This window comes from Pseudopodoces humilis, chromosome 2, assembly GCF_049639895.1.
Source record: "Pseudopodoces humilis isolate 2021_Gansu_Grassland_sample_001 chromosome 2, ASM4963989v1, whole genome shotgun sequence".
In the NCBI taxonomy this organism is placed as follows: Eukaryota; Metazoa; Chordata; class Aves; order Passeriformes; family Paridae; genus Pseudopodoces; species Pseudopodoces humilis.
In genome coordinates this window covers 87276121-87293258 of record NC_142201.1, presented here as the reverse complement: position 1 = coordinate 87293258, position 17138 = coordinate 87276121, and the positions used below count along the sequence as shown (strand labels likewise).

Here is a 17138-nt window from a genome sequence, read left to right as displayed (position 1 = left end):
TCCTACTGTAAGCTTGTCACAGACTCTCCCACCTATAAGCATTATCAGAGAGGAATTGGTGCAAGGTCAATACTTGGAATTAAAGCCAGGAGGGAATTTTCCTTTGGTGACTGGGTTAGAGGTAATGATTTTTTTGACTTGCTCCTGAGACAGCTTATGGAAAATCACATGTTAAAGAGGATTGGTGACTTAAGTTAGATAATGTTTTCAGGAAGGGATAATGCTATCAGGAAGGGGAATGAGAATACCCTCAAGAACGTATTTTCAGACCCTGGATTCTGATTAGTGGAAACACATCTAATAGGCTGCTTGGGACATATAAGTGCTATGAGACACCAAAAATATGGTAGAAAGAGATGTAGACTGTTAGAAGAAGCTGCAGAATACACAGAATTTGGTTTTGCCTGTTTACTGAGAAAACCTCACAAGAGCGGTGAAGCAGCATCTTATCTTTGGATGCCAAGGTTTTGCATGCATGACACGAACTGACAAGACATCTTTTTGCAAGATGCAGATCTGCTCCAGATTTAGAACTGGAATAGAGGGATGCTGCAGACAAGGGTTGAGGTCTTTGCTGTTAGCCACAACAGAGACAAGCTGGCAAAAGTGAGAGCTGGAATTCTCGGATCTGAGGTATGCAGAAATATGTGGAAAGTAGGCAGGGTAGAATTACCAAGAACGAGAGCAGGAGTTTTCAGAAAGAAACCTGTTTTCAAAGTGTAGAAAATGTGTCTTCCCTCTGCTGTATTTCTTGGCAGCCTGCTAACACTCCGTAATTATTTTTTTTTTCTTGAGTTCTTACATTTTAAGACTATAACTGTGAAAAATTGTGAACAGTGATTCAGAGAGACAAACACAGCTATTTGAAATACAGGTACATATATGCTGTTTTACTCTTCTTCCCCCAGCACTGAGGATGCCCTCAACTAAGATTTTCCATTTCTGTTTTAAAATTCCAGAGATGATGGAAAAACAAAGAAGCTTTTCTCCCTTCCAGTGTTTTCTAAAGCCTTGGCTGAATTCAAGACATGAGACATATACCAAATATTTTCCTCCTATCTGTTTTTAGGGCATGGCTCAGTTATAGGATAGAGGAGAAGCTCCTAACTGCATCCCCATCCAGGAAAATCCCAGAGTAAAAATTGAGAAAGAATAAAAACGTTCTGTGTGGGAATGTTTGGGGGAGGGGTGCAAGATAAGAGCCAGTGAAAAGGAGCTGCAGCAACATGGACAGGGTGGCAGTCAGAAGCAGCAGTGTGCTTCTAGGCTGGAGGTTTGGCTGCGTTACTCTGCTGCGTGCTGGCCTGGGGCCACTGGAAGGACGGCACCGGTGGCGAGTGAGAACTGATCCTCCTGCACTTTCCACGTGGCAGATTGACCCCGAGCATCCTGACTGTGTCCAGCAGTATCCAGGTCCTGTTAACAGTGTGCTCTGCCGTGGCAGGAGCCTGGGCATTGTAAGCCTGCACTCAGGCACCTCGCGGTCCACATCTGACACCTGCACGCGCCAGAATAGTCCAGCAGCCTAACAGTCTGCACAGAGGGGAAGCGTCAGGAGAGAGGGTCAGCCTGATGTCCCTCCTCCCAGCTGAATCACCCCTCTGTGGGGATTGCAAGGGACATCCAAAAGCTTCTCTTTGAGGAGCAAACGCAAGAAGACTGGCTCACTGAAGAGTGTGATGGACTGCTTCCCTCACACCAGCTATATGGCAACATCCTCATTCTCATCTTCATCTTCATCCAGGTCAGTGGTGCGTAGGTTTATGTCCTTGAGGATGTCTGAGATGTTTTCAGCAACTGGCCCTGTCAGCTCCATCTCTTCCAGCTCAGTATCCGTGGCATAAGCGGAGCTGGGGACTTCCCCCTCTTCCTGTGAGTGTGAGGGCTGGGGAGAGTGCGAGCAGGGAGGCGGAGGGCTCTCAGTGCCCAGGTTTGCTGCTTGCTGTGCTGCCACCATGCCGTTGTCTTCCCGGCTCCACGCCTGAGCGCCCTGCCCGACCTCAGTGCTGGTGGAAGTCCGGTTGATGTCACGGAAACTGGCAAGGGGTGGTCGGAGACGAACCCCAGAGCGGGTGGAACCCTCTATTGCCTTCTGGAGCTGAAAAAAAAGAGAAAAATTTCAGGATGAAAACATGAAAGGGAGGCTGGCCCAGCCCTACCCAGCAGAAGTTCATCTACTCCCCAGGGTAAGGGGATCACAAACAGAGTCACAGCTCTACCTCTGGGGCTTGTGGAGATCTTGTACACTGGTGGTGTAGTGAAAAATTGCATGGTAAACAACAAATTCCATGCCTCTTTCAGAAACAGTAATAGCCACTCAGTTAAGAGTGGCTATTAAGCCTCAGTGAAAAGCCCTACACTTATGAAAAAGATGAACCTTCTAACATCCCTGGAAAGAGCACCTGCTGCCTCCACCGAAATGCAGTCATCCATTCCCTTACATGGATTCCAAAGAGCTGACTCAGAATTCAACACTGGGTTGAAAATGTAGCACTTGCAGTTATATATATTCCCAGCTGGAACTTGCAGCACCTGTGAGTTACTGCAGTGATCCACAGGACACTTGCAGTTATTTAAGAGGATGGCAGAGGATCTGTACTCACCTCTTCCAAAGCCAACACTCCCCTCAGCTTCCCCATGCTGGTTACGTAGGCGTGGCTGAGACCCAGCAGGGAGAACAAGGTGTGTGTCTAGGAGCAAAACCGCGAGAAGACCATGTCAGGGACTTAGGAAATGGGTAGCACAGAACTTGGTGCTAGGGCTGGGACTCAGGATTTAGAAATGGAAGTCACAAAGAGACAAAATTGTGCAGTTATCCCAGTGAGAAACGATGTCTTCCCTTCTTCCCCTTTTGTATCTGCCAAATACTACTCCCTGCTCCTTCTGCTGTGCAGCTGTAGTTGGGACTGCGCTGATGATGGAGAGCACATTCTCAAGGTTATTCTCATCCTGCATCTGGTGGAGATTCACATACAACACCCTGTGTTGTGCATTTAGAGACCTATGCAGATCCTGTTTCATTTTGGTGCTGGAAGATGAACTACCATATATGTAGAGTCAAAAACTGCTTAGGTTATTTATTCCAGTGCTTTCCTTAACAATAGAGGATTTATTTTTTTCCAGTCCCAGAATGTTTTCTGTGAAAACTTAAGCTTGTTGCTTATCCAGTGCAGTGAGAACACTGAGAACAAGTTATTTCCTTTCTCTTACAAAGTCTCCTTGAAAGGACAGATATCACACGGCTATCAGTCTTCTTTTCTTCAGCCTAAATATACCCCATTATTTTACTATTATTCACAGATCTGGCTTTCTAAAACTTTCCACATTCTCAGTGCTCATCTCTGTTATATTTCCAGCCTCCAGGTTCTTGAAGCTGAGCTCTAGCTGGACTTTAGCTCTGGTCTTACATTATATCATTCTGTCACAGCTAGTGTTTTACTGTTTGGTTTTTTTTAAGCATCATATGAGATACTGAATGTCATGTTCTAGTGAAAACTAGGAAAAATCTGATTTCTCAAGAAAAAGACATTTTAATGTAAAAGAAAACTACACTGGTTAAATATAGCTTGATCACGATAAACTGTGGTATTATTTTCATTGTCAGTAGTCTCATATTTAGATCTAACTGTGGATACTTCATATATTTTGATCATTTATTCCTGTTTGGTTTTTGTTGTTTTGTTGGGGTTTTTTTGTTCATCCAAGTTAAGTTGATTTGTCTGTTATTTTAGAATTTCTCACTTGCTCTTTTGATTGACACTTTCCCCACGAACAGCCTTCAGGTATAATTTTTTGTGAGCTTATATTCTCAAAGATAAATGCTAGTGGTTTTCAGATGACGTCACCCAGCCCTTCATAAAGCTCATCTGAACTATATGCTAGCATATTCTTGTTTTGCTCAAGGCTGACATCTTAACAGTAATTGATTAATTTAGCACAAGGTTTATGCTGACCATTCACATTAAATGAGTATTGATAAAAGCATGCACTGTGCACTTTTGCTTCAGTAGACTGCTTTCCCTTTCCACTGAGTAAAAGCCCCATCTTGTCTTCCTCCTGGCATCCAATGACTGCTTTAATCCTCAGTCATCCTATGCTGACTCTAGGTGTTGCATGATCCAGCTTCCTCTTTCCTTGTGCTTCATTTCAGTGAAGGGCCTATGACACAGGCAGACTTTACAACCTGACAGAAACACCCTGAGAAATCCAGGAGTGCTCATTCCAGTGCTGCACACTGACAGGGCAGAGTCTAAATCTCAGTGCAATGCCCCAGCAGCAAGGCACACAATGCTACTGTTCATGTAGCAGATTTTTGTTTGTTTGTTTGTTTTTGTCCAAAAGCTTTTTTAATAAATGGACTCAGACTTCTTATCACAAAGCCTTTCATTTTGCAGGAGATTGGAGGTGTATACAGAAGATTACAGGAACAAGCTCGATGTTGCTTGATTTGAAAGTGGCTGGTGATAGTAGTTGTAGGTGAAGACAGGGGGAATAAATAAGTGATAGACTGGACTTGGAGTGAGTGGAGAAAAATGATGTATGCCTCAAGAAGACATCTGCACTCACCTTGTGCAGGGAAGTTCTCTCCACCAGTTGGAAAGGGGAAGGATCTACGCGGCAGCTGTCAAAGCACACGTTCTTGTTCAGCTCCTCCTGTTCCCAAGCATCTATCTGACACAGGAAAGAAGAGGAGTCACTCTTACAGCTACCTGCAGCATTGCTGTCTTGTGTACCCAAGCTAGCCCCCTCCTCCTGTTAATGCTTCTTCCTTCCTACGTCCATCATTCATCTTGTCCATTATATCTCACCCCTCAGGCTTCCCACCCCTTTCTTGCCAGATGTCAAGTCCCTGTGGAAACAGAGCAATTCAGAGATTTTTTTCAGAAGTTGGGATTTTGTTTTTTCCCTTCTTAAAGAGGGAGTGAAAATCTTTAGCTTTTCTTTCTGAGTGCATCTTCCCCTTGTTGTTGCAAGATAATCGATCCACTATGTAAGAAATGATGGAACAACGTGGGGCCACAGAAAGATTTAGATGAGGGGACACCCGTGGAGGCCTCTAGTCCAAAACCCTGCTGCAGCAGGGCTGACTTCAAAGCTAGATCAGATTAGTCAGAGTCTTACAACACATCTAACCAATCTCTTCTCTTATGGGTGAGACTTGCCCACTGTGCCACTCCAACAAGAAAGTGACTTTGGCTATGGCTTTATGTGGCAATCACTGAGGTTCCTGGAGCATTGCAAGTGATAGGAAATGGGTAAAAGAAGCACTCACATGACCTCACTCCGTTTTTGCACCTGGTCTTACCTCTTCTGGCGTCATTGTCTCAATGACTTCCACTGACTCCTGTAGGAGAAAACACTGTTCAGGACAGACAAAGAACCCACCGTTTCACAGAGTACAGAAAGGGAAAATCTGCACAGCCTCCTCACCCCATGTGGTCCCCTTTTTGTTCCAAATAGTGTCTTACCAAGTGCTCAGATTTTCTTTATACTCATCCATTATACAGTGTGCTCTGCCCTTGCTGTGCTTCCCTTGCCAATGACAATTCACCATGGAGTTCTGGTGGAGCAATTCAGGTGCCTAAACGTGGCCATCTAATACTGATTTAGATGCTCTCAGGACATCCCACATGGGGTCCAACCACTGCCCTGGAGTGGTCCCATAAGCTCTGTCTGTTATCCCCAAATCCTGTGCAGAGGTGTCAAATAACCAAGGGCGTTTAACATGGCAAGAGCCTAAAGCATTTTTTTCATTTTTCTCCATCTGTCCAGAACTGTTTGCCAAATGGAATAGAACTGCTCTTTATGGCAGGTTAGCCAAAATATCATTAATTTTTTTTTCACTGAGAAAAGATGCCCAAACTCAATCACAATGGTAGCCTGACACCTGAGCACAGGTGACTCTTTAGGAAGATGCACACTCCTTTACAGTAATCACACCCTTTCTCCTTGGAGGGAGTTCCCCACTGATGCTGTCAGAGTTCAGGACCATAATTGTGTCCATGCTTTAGCCAAATGCTGAATGTCAAGTAGTAGTCTCTAGTTCCATTGCATTCCCTTCCTTCTTCTGGGTACTATCAGGCCCTCTGTAGCCCTAACCTGGATGGTGCTCTCTGTTTCATGTGGACGGCTGCAGTGGCACAAGAGCTGCTGGATCAGTTGCCTCAGACTCCTGAAACTGCCTGAAGGATGAGAACAAACATGTGGATAAGACAGAAGAACAAGTGAGAGACAAAAATACAAAACCCCACACCTATCACATCCTCTTAGCCAAGGCAGGCTGGGAAATAACTACGAGGGACATGATAGAGCTGAGCCAGCCACAATCTGGCATTCAGTTTCTAAGATGGTGTCTGGGACATTCCAGAATGAATATTCCCATGCAACAAAACGTATCATCAAACTGGATGTGACAGGTGCCAAGGGGTGAGGAGTCCATGGGTTCTGCCAGCAGTGGAATGATGGGAATAGGAAAGACCAGAATTATACTCCCAGGCAGAGGAGTTAGCAAAGAGGAGGAGATGGGGCCTGGTGCTGTTCTGAACAAGGCTGTGGAGGAAGTTTGGTCAGAAGCAAAGATACCAGTGAGCCAAACTAAAAAAAGAAAAAGAAGGTCTTATTAATTCACTCCTGTTCCACTTCCTCTTGTCATTCCTGGGTCACTCAGTTCTAGCTTCACATAAAATGTTTCACACACAGTCCTTGTTTTATATGTGGTTCTTTTTCTGCTTTGGTAAGATAGGTGGATGGCTGTCCCACCACTCCACTGCTCTGGAAACATAAAGTGGATTTTTCTATGTCTTAAAGTTTTAGTCATACATGAGGGGTGTTAATGAACCAGAATGTGCTATATGCTCTATTACATGTAACCTTTGGGTACCTAAAAGCACGAGCTAAAGCCCTGTCCTCTGTACTCATTCTCAAGACTGGGCTACATCGCTGTGCTTACTCACTGTCTGCATATTTCAGGATGCATAAAGGATAAAAAAACAACCCACCATCCTGCATCAAATATACATGATAAATGAATCAGAAATGAGCTATGAGTACAGTCTTGAAAGCACAGCTAATACAGGCTGGGGTGTGACACAAAAGAACACAATACATCAGTGTTGTCCCTCACATTAATGCAGCCGAATCAAAGAGATGCGTGTCCAAGGGAGGATTCTTTCAATTTTGGAGATGGCTGAGCAACAGCCTAAGCTACTCAAAAACTTTGTGCAGATGTTCAGCTCTCAGGCTGCTTTCCCCAGGGAGATTCATTCACATGGTGAAGGAGCCAAGAGATGGGGACTCTTCCATCTAGACTCTACAGAAAACGTCCAAAGAATTGTTATTGCAAAGAATGGAGTGGGGAGACCAAGAGAGTCCATCCTCAGTGGGACTACCTATGCCATGCTCTCTGAGGGGTCATAACAGAAGGTATTTCCAGGTACATTACACTGATGTTGAGATGCACTAACAAAGTGTCTTTGATTCAGGAGCAGCAGAGAAAGCTCCTTCTCTCAGTCTCTGGGAAACCAGCAGCTCACACAGGCAGGTACACACAGTTAGCATGAAAGCTTCCCCAGGCTTGTGGGGGATTGTTTCAGGATGTGGTTGAGCCATGAAAGAAGTTACCATACCTGAGTGTTGCTGGGACTCCAAGGTTTCAGGCATTTGTTTAAGAGCACTTGTTGGGCCATTTGGCTCCTCTGGGTAGCTGGGAGTGGGACTTGGAGGCCGAGGCAGCTGTTACAGAAAGGAGAGAAAATAAAGTCCACCTTGTGCCATTTATTTCTCAGCCTCCTCAAATGCCTGACTGCTTCTAAGCATTCTGTATGCTGCAGTCTGTCCACTTCTCTCCCTCACCTCTCCCTTCTCTGTATCCTCATCCTCATCAACATAAGCAAAAGATTCGTGCTTCAGCTTTGGCAGGTTTGCCCAGGGTCCATCGTAGGGTGTCTCATTCAGCTTCTGCTGCATTTCTCTGTTGAGGAGCCGTCGCCGCTCCGGGCTGAGGTGTGTCTGGAGGAGAGCCTGCAGTTCTGATCGCTCCACAGACCCCAGGAGGATCATGGACTCTGCACAGCACAGAGCAGGGGAGCCATTAAGCCACCTCAAGGTTTTGAAGGTCCCCTTCCACATATCACCCCTTCCTCCTACCAGCCTCTTCCAGGTGCTCAGGCTCGTACTATCTAGAGCTGTACAAGAGTCATTGACCAGCCCTGTGGCAGCTCCTAGGCTGTGGGGCGGGACCTCCCTGTCCTGAGCTGTGCCACCCCATCCATGCTCTTGGCTCATGCAGGATCCCAGGAAGGCCCTGTTGTCACAGTTCAGTCTACAGACGTCCCACACACCTCCCTTAGGTGCTGGATCTGCTTTACTGCCCACACTCCAGCTTACCTGTCTGCCATACATCATCCACAGTGGGAGATTTTCAGGATTTATTTTTTTGTGTGGTAGGTCACACTGCCTGCTTCACACCCTGTAATTTGAAAGCTATTTTCTCCAAGCTGAGACAGTCTTCAGGAAGGACCAGTTTCTCCACATTGCTTACCTGGAGAGTCCACCAAAGGCAAAGATTTCACTGTGGTGCTTTGGAGTACCGCTTGCAAGTCTCGGTATTTACAGTTGGAGGAAACAAATTTCACATCTTGGACCATAATGTCCTCAACAAAGATATTGTATTTGCTGTGAATTTATGGATGATAAGAGGAAGAGTTAGCATATTAAAAATGTCAAGTACATAAATTCCCTAAAGAAATACCTAAATGACCACTTTTTAAAATGTGCTCAAAATGCAGCTGCCAAATGATTGTCTGTGACTGTAACCAGAGGACTTTCCAAGAGGATAAGCACAGATTAACTGGATTTCCATTACAGTTGTATTCCACTGTGCTACCCCTCACCATAAAATACACACATGTATACATATATGTTTAGATGGTTTTTATATACATACATATGTGTATGATACATACTAGAGAGAGGAAGACATTTATAGGAATAACTGAGTTTTGCTTCAAGTAAAATATCCAAATAAAGCATTTCAAACATTTTCCGGGGAAAAATATCCAAGCCCCACTGAATTTAGATAAATAAGACTCCTGGTTTTTAAATTGTTAAGCTGAAGCGATTTGGAAATATTAATACACATTCAGTAACATTGCAGATCATTCAAACTTGTGCTTTCAGTGAAAAGAAGAAGAGGACTTTTCTCCATTTTTGTGTATGAAACCTAATTCTTCAACTTCAACACTTGTTTTTTCTTACTGCGGGCCTATTCTGCCTTCTTAATTCCTTTGTAGAACTGAACCCTTTTCATAACTTTTTATTTCCCTGTGGTCTTAACCCTCTCCTGCCTTATTTCTTTGCCCACCTGTTTTGCTACTATACCTTATGTGATTCCAGCCCAGGTCTGGCAGGTAGGGCAACTTCTTCACCTGGATGATGCTGTCATAGAGGCTGGGCTGCAAACTCTGGGCCACCATGTTGGCAAGAATGACAGCCACCATCATGGGCAGGATGTGAGAGATCTGACCCGTCAGCTCGAAGCAGATGACAGCGGTGGAGACGGTGTGGCTCACCGCTCCTGTCAAAGCTGCTGCACCTTTCCCAGGTAGGAGAAGGAATAGGGAGAGAAGAAGACTGTCATATAGAAATAGCATGTCATGTCAACCAGGAAAATTACAGCAGTGGGACCAGGTGAGGGAAAAGGAAGGCATGGAGGCTCACCAATGACAGCATACCCTCCAGGTAAGATTTGATAAAGAATGTCATCAAAGAGGATCCCGTTGGGAAAAAGTGATGCCATGATTTCCCCAATGAGACGTCCAAATGCAGCACCTGAAAAATAACACTGACAGTTATGTAATTAACATATAAGGAACATCCAATCTGTGCTGTGCTGCTTTGCTGGGCAATCTCTTGGATATTTTCTAACAGGAACGAAGCCAAAACTGACATTAAAATGACACTGGTAACTGAAGAGTAGTTCTAAGTTACAAAATACAGAAGTTAGACTCCAAGAGGAAAAAAGGGCACTAAGACTGGTAAATACAGTTGATCCCTCATTCATTCACTTGGGCACACCAGGCAGTAGCTGTGATTCCCAGGCTGGAGGACATATTTTCAGACTGTGTAAAATCTCAATCCAGATCAGACTTGAGGCCCTTTAGACGCTCATTCTGTGTGTCTAAACATTGGAATCACAGCTTACAGAGAAGTTTTTGTGGGAAGAGACTTCTGGAGGTCTTGTTCTGACCCCTGCTCAGAAACGGGCTAATTTCAAAGTGAGGTGGAGTCACCCAAGTCTTGTTCAGACAGGTTTTACAAGTCTGCAAGGATCTCTTGGATTGGTGGACACAAAATGGCACAATGTTCCAGAATTGTATCCAAAACTTTTTATGCTGAATGCATAAAAACACCCAATTTCTTGCATTGCTGTCTAAGTCTTTTCCTAATACAGCCTTGATGTTGGTTAGCCTTCATCACTGCAAGGGCATGGTACTGCCTCATGTTCAGTTGCTGCCTGCCAGAAGTCAGAGATCCTTAAAGCACCCTATTTCATTTGAGAGTTGTGGGTACTTAATGCTGAACATCATGAGCTTGTATAGTTCAGTCTAACACAGCCTCTTTCTTAACATTAGCATCATATAGTCTTTTTATTTTTTTTTTATTGGAATTAAAACGAGTTAAAAGTCAATAAACTTTTTATGTTATCACATTTCAGTCAGAAGAAAGGAATAAGTGGTAGATTACATTGTGGGTACCAGTGTTGAGGTTACCTCTTCTGTCTGGCTTTCAGGGGTGAAAGGAACAACTACTATTAATTGTAGGATGGAGGTTACTCTGTAAGTGAAGAGGCACAGAGATTAGAAGGCCATGGCTCAGCATGTCTCCCCAGGTGTGGCTTTCCTTATGTAAAAGGGTAGGGATTACCTACTTGGAATTTAGTTTCGGGCGGGTGAGGGAAAGTCAAAAGCAGAGACCCAGTCTATGGACTGCTAATCAGGTTGTCACAGACATCAAGTGATGACTGCTCTTACACTAGATGCACCCTGCTGGGTGTGTAGGCAGTGCCTCTCCTACTCTCTCCACCTGTCAGATGAATATGCTGCAAAACAAAATTGAAACTCACCTAATACGAAAACAGGCATGAAGCCTCCACAGGGGATTGGCATCGTGGTGGCAATAACAGCCATGCAGAACTGCAACAGAGGCAGAGGGTGCAGTTGTTACTGAGCAGCAGTAGCATTTCCTGCTGCCCCACTCTGTGCCCAGCCTGGCTACAGAGACCAGAAAGCTGCTGAGGTGTCATACTGCTAACTGAGCTTTGTCTTTGCAGTACCAAATCTGGCCAAATACAGCTGAAATCTGACTATACTGCAATGGAGAATCAGGCCAGGCCTTTGCCCAGAGTCAAAATAGCTGTTTCTTGTTAATGTGGTCTATCCCAAGGCTGAATACACCCAGAAGAAAATCAAGAGGAGTTATCTAGTGAATAGAGAAAGTCTTTAGTTAGTAGGACAGTGCCAATGAATCCAGTGACTGAGGCTACAGCTCTTCCAAAGGCAAGCAGATAGACTCAGGACAGACACACCCTGTAGTCCACTCCTCCTTTCCTCAAGTAAACAAGACCTTTTCTGCTTGGTACACTGTAGTAAGAATTATCACAGAAGGAGAACCCTTAACTACCTGTCAGAAATTTGATAGAGTGTTTTACTTTAGGTGGAAACAGTTGTGTCGATCAGTCATTGATAGCTGTTCTTGATCTACTGAAATTTTCAACTGACATTGCAAGGTGCCCTCAGCTCTTCTGTCCCTTTGGAATAAGTAAATACTAAAAGAATTAGCACTTATTCTATAATTTTTTTATCCTTTCATATATATATGTATATATGTATAAATATATATATATATATATATATTTCATTTTAGGAAAAACCTCCTTATTGCTACTTTTATTTTGAAGATTGGAACATTGAACATATGATGTTTTCTTCTTTCAAATGTGTTTGATTTTTTTGGTTTTTTTTGTTCTGTCCTATGTCAAGCTGATCCTTTCAGAGGCTGAACAGTTGCAGCTTCCACAGACCATATCAGAATTTTTAATCCGCTGTTGCTTTCAGGGAAGCGAGCAAAACTGTTTCTAGCTGCATTTCTCCATCAAATTTTGATGGACTGCTAACAAATCCTTGAGCCTCACACAGCCATAGATTGTGCTTGCATATTCCTATTTGTCTCCTATCTGAAGTCAGGAATATCAAATAGGCTGTATCAGACTTCATTTAGATCAAACATAAATTATCTGAGAACTTTTTAGGCAAATATTTATTTTTGTGGAACTTGAGAAATCTTTTCTGGTTTAGTCCTCCAGCTACCAGCTACTATAGTGGATACCAAAGGTCATTCAGCAGGATGCATGAGGAGGATGACCTGGGGAGCAGAAAAGGCCACAAAATTAAGGAAACTATTCCCTAATAATTTTGGTCATTCAAGGTGGACAAACATCGCATCAGACGATGTAGGAATCCACTGCAGCTGTAGTGCTTCGTTCAGTACCCAGCAACTCCTCACTGGCACTTCACAAACAGCTTTACAAAAGGGAAGAACATTCAGTCTGAGTGGAGAAGGGTTATGGTGAGCTGGGCTTCCTACCTTCACGAGGAAGAAGAGCAGGATGATGACGAAGACGCTGACTTTTGGATGGATCCAGGCAGCAGACTTCCCTAAGATCTGTGTGTCTCCAGAGTGTTTGATCCAGGTATAGTTATCAAAAAGAGTGCTGATGGCTTCCCGTGGCATCAACTAAACAGCAAAAAAACCAGGTATGAATCATGAGATTAGATGGAGTAAATGTTCTATCTCTGTTACAAAGAAGCAGAGGAGATTTTTACTGTGGTAATTCATGACTATGAGACTTAATTCACATTTTTAATCTTCAGGAAGAGAGACAGAACTTTACTCAAATAGGTGAAAAGATAACTACTTTTACACATGGGGTGACATCTTCCTTATTATTTGCTTAGAAGAGTGGACCTTTTTCAAGTTTTCTATGAAGGAGATAGCAGAGATCATATAGTGCCTCCTCAGTCCAAACTCCTTCTCTATCATTCTTCCCTTTTCCCTGGCACAAGGTTAGTGGGGCAGAGGACAAGGAGATTACATACCAAAGAAGTGCACAGAACTGGTAATATACTTTCCAGTCTCACCTCTCCTGCCATGAACTGCCCAAATCCATGAGGAAATGTCACAGACGCTATACAGAAGGTTATAACCGCGGGGTATATCAGTCGGCTGTAAAGAAAAAAACTTATCACAACATGGCCTCATTTTGTTCTTGTAGCACCATCACTTCAGGACTAGGAATCCCTTTTCTGTGAAGCCTCTCTGTATTTGTATGCATTGCTTTGGAGTGCTGTTACTGGCAGTTTAATGCCTGGGTCCACTGATCATCATAACTCATGGAATTTACCTGTCAGCAAAACCCTTTTTCCCATCAGAATTAGTGAAATAGGAAGGATGGAAGAAGAGAGGGGTGTACAACATGCACAAACTTGAACATGTAGGAGGAATGAGTGTTTGCAGTGATGTGTTGACATATTGTCAAAAGCCACTATTCTCATTTGCCCTGATGATGACAGCCTTGCTTCTTCACCCCCCACGCAATGTATCCTGTCCTAGTGGATTTAAGTGTAGGGAGTTTTCAAACATTTCTGCAGGCACCTCTGCATAAGTTTTCTTATGGGGAAAACTGCTTCTCTTTCCACTGAACTGCTGACTGTCACAATTTTGTGGAAGGTGTCCTTGGCAGCCAGTGGGTCTAGCAGTGCCAGGCCAGTGGGACACAGTGGGACAGAGGCTGAAGCCATCTGTGTTTTCCTGCTGCTGTGTCCAGAACCAGGGTGGGTGTCTGGGTAAAACTGTGACACTTCACAAGCACTGAGACAGAATGAACCCAAACTGCTTCCACATGCTGGACTAATCCTCTCATGTGGCCCTTGGCAAGTTACTGTTTTCTACAGGAAGTGTTGGCTGAGATTTAGGAAGACAAAATATAACCTTTAATTTGTTTCAGTCTAAGGACCTAAAAAATTCTGAGAAATCAGTGAAAAGTGAATTCCCACTTTTCAGGCTTTGCTCTACTCCTCTATTGACTTGGTAGCCCTGCTGCTGCTTATGGGTAAGGCTACACGATGAAGAAAGACAATTTTTCTTCCACATAAGAAAGTAAGTTAATTTGAACTTCTGTTTATCTAGTGGTTTTTTTTCTGGCCAGGCCTGCAACTTGATAAGAAATAAAGTCCTCCGTGCCTCTCAACTTCAAAAATTCTCATAGTATCACATCTTTCTCTGCAAAGAGGCTGAAGACATTTACAGCTAGCCAGAATTTCTTGTTCAAGTTATAAACTTTGGAGGCTAGAACTTTATTAGAGAGGGGAAAACAGTATCTTCAAGTGTCCTGTAAAAACTCTGTTGTCAAGACTTTTATTTTGTATTTCTCTTCCATGCTGCATTTCACACCATTTGGTTACTATCAGTTTCAGCTTTTGGTTCATAAGAATGGAGCACATTCCTCACATTTTTGCCAATACTATGATTAAAAAACAAATACATATTTTAAAAACATAGTTAGATTTCAGCTGCATTTAATTTTCCTGAAGTATAAATAATGTTGAATTTTTCACAGATCCTAAAAAACCCAAACAAACCAGAAACAGCCTGATTTTAAGAAGCATGATAATTGACTTTCTAATTAAAAATATTTTCTGTCCAATGAATAGTTTGCTTTATCCTCTTAACAAATATTGCAGAGTCTCCCTTTCAAATCAAGAAGCTATTTGAAACTATGGAGGCTGATCAAAAAGAAAATCCAGTGCAGGAAAAATTCTCTTGATGGTTGCAGAGATCTTACTCTCATATAGGAGCAGTTTCTCACATTTTCACTATTTTACACATGAAATAGGTCTACTGTCTTCCAGAAAGAATTTGTTGTTATCCAATACCAGGAGGGTGTAAGAGTCTGGTCCCTAAAGAGAGTATCTTGACAAGCACTCACTATTTGGTGAGAAACTGGCTCAGAGCTTTATGACGTCGGATGCCCAGGACCACTTGGCGATTGAGATAAACAAAAAAGGCTCCAAGGAATCCAGAACATATGCTAAAATGGAGAAAAATAAATAAAATAATGCCAAACAACAGATAATACACAAAGCATCAAACAAGGAAATGAGTTTAAGTGGTTTAATCTTGAGCTGCTTGTGAAGTCTTTGGAGTGTCACCAAGAGGGTGACTCCTATAGCAGCTCATTTGAAGATATTGACTCCCTGATGAAAGGGGAGAAATTATCTTGGACCTCTGTCATTCACACTACCATTTTACCAATTTTGTCTTGCTGAGAGGGAAAAATCTATAAAATAATCTATAAAAAGAGGCTGACAGTTCTCAGCGAGGGCTCATGAAGAGCAACCAGTCAAAGACCAGTATTGTCAGAGCTTAAACATCAGGTTGGAACAGAAAATAGTAAAAAATGAAGGGAGTTTTAAGTCTGATCCAGTAAAATTATGTGCCTACAAGAATTACTAATAGTAATAGGAACTCTTGTGCCTAAAGCAAAGTATATCATCTCTATGATCCTAATCACTTAGGCTTATGCTCCTGACCTTAATAAAGTAAGAAAAAAAGTGGAGTTGTCTAAGAATTGGTGTGATCCTTAGGCTCTGTAGCTTAATGAGACTTGGATAAATATAGCCTAATACTTGAACATGAAAAAGAAAAGGAAGAGTGGAAAAAGACTGCATTTAGAATTGGTAAGGGGAAGCCTTATTTTATGTGGCAAGTAATTAACCCATATGATACCGAGGAGAAACACTTAATATTTTCATCCTATTCATTTCTAAAATTAATGGACTTTTGCTTTGCTATATGTTATGCATGCTTTTGCCAAATCTCAGTCAATGATTAATTTAGTATGCTTAAAGTATACTAAATATACTTAATATAAAATATGTACATTGAAAGTAATACTGCTTTATCATTTAAAAATTGCAGAAACACGTTTAAACTGAGTATAAAGCTTTTCACAGACAAACATGTTCAATGAATTACTCTTAAATATTTTAGGCCAGCACTGATTAGAACAGTGTTTAAAATAGACCAGTCCCTTAGGCAATATAAACCTAAAGACTGCACAGTCAACTGAATTGCTCTATAATACTTTATTTTAGAATATAGAGCTCTCCATTCATGTCTATCAATTTATCAATAAACTGGAAGTGCTCCTTTTGTATAGATTATGCAAACTAACATTTGCTGACTCAGAAAAGCAAGATCTACCCATTGATACTGCTTGTCCTACATGAAAGTGAAGAAAAATATTGGGTAGAAAGAAAGTTCAACTTTGAGACTTAATGTTAAGAGAATTTGGAGCATTCCAAGCTGGCATCAGGACTTTATCCAAGACTATCCAAGCCTTTGGGGTTGTTTGTTTTTTTTTTTTATTTTAAAGACCACATTGGACACCCACAGGCATTTGAAAGCACTTTGCAGTTGTCATATATTCCTTTCCTAGCCTACGTGCAATGCTGAAAAAAGCCAGCTCTGTCAACTCTGTCCAAAACATAGTGACAAGAAGTTTTGCATTCTAACAGCTAGCTGTAAAATCAAAAGGATTACATTTTCCCTTGCCAATCTAAACCAATAGATTCCTCCAAGTTCATTAGGCAAGTTTGTTTAAGGGGAAGAACAAAGTGAATACTTGTTACTAGCAAAAAGTATTCACAGATTTTTCAATATATCTGAGGTCTTAAAAGGCCCCACTTGATTTCATATTCAAGTAAATTAGTAGGAAGGCAGCCAACTGAAATAGGCTGGAAACCCTCAAATATATTTCTGGTCTTGTATGGAGATCTTGCAACAGAGTATATTCACAACACCAGCACTGGTGTTCCTACAGTGTATTCCTTTTGTTACTGCTCTGCCGTGATTTCCCTGGAGACTCCCTCAAGCTCTAACCAGAGATGTTTCCCCACAGTAATTCCAAACTCATCTTTTCTCTAGTATTTCCCAATTTTCATTTTTCTCAAGTTCATTCTTTCATTTCCTCCAAGTTAACTATTATTCTCACTGAATCCAATTATGGTTGGTTACCCTTC

The 17138-nt window shown here is 42.4% G+C and overlaps 1 protein-coding gene across 2 annotated transcripts in view; it reads right to left on the bottom strand.

Moving 5' to 3' along the window:
- Positions 1-415: 415 nt before the first annotated feature.
- CLCN1 (chloride voltage-gated channel 1) overlaps positions 416-17138 on the bottom strand; it is a 57044-nt gene continuing 40321 nt past the window's right edge. For both annotated transcript variants that reach the window (XM_088050943.1, XM_005524005.3), the window contains exons 10-23: positions 15044-15145; positions 13197-13281; positions 12643-12792; positions 11123-11192; positions 9718-9828; positions 9379-9592; positions 8540-8673; positions 7852-8063; positions 7626-7731; positions 6100-6182; positions 5306-5344; positions 4567-4671; positions 2604-2690; positions 416-2098 (exon numbers count right to left, since the gene is read on the bottom strand). In XM_088050943.1, the coding sequence (XP_087907069.1) occupies positions 1703-2098; positions 2604-2690; positions 4567-4671; positions 5306-5344; positions 6100-6182; positions 7626-7731; positions 7852-8063; positions 8540-8673; positions 9379-9592; positions 9718-9828; positions 11123-11192; positions 12643-12792; positions 13197-13281; positions 15044-15145 (1894 nt within the window). In that variant the 3' untranslated portion in view covers positions 416-1702. The remainder of the gene's footprint in view (positions 2099-2603; positions 2691-4566; positions 4672-5305; positions 5345-6099; positions 6183-7625; positions 7732-7851; positions 8064-8539; positions 8674-9378; positions 9593-9717; positions 9829-11122; positions 11193-12642; positions 12793-13196; positions 13282-15043; positions 15146-17138) is intronic.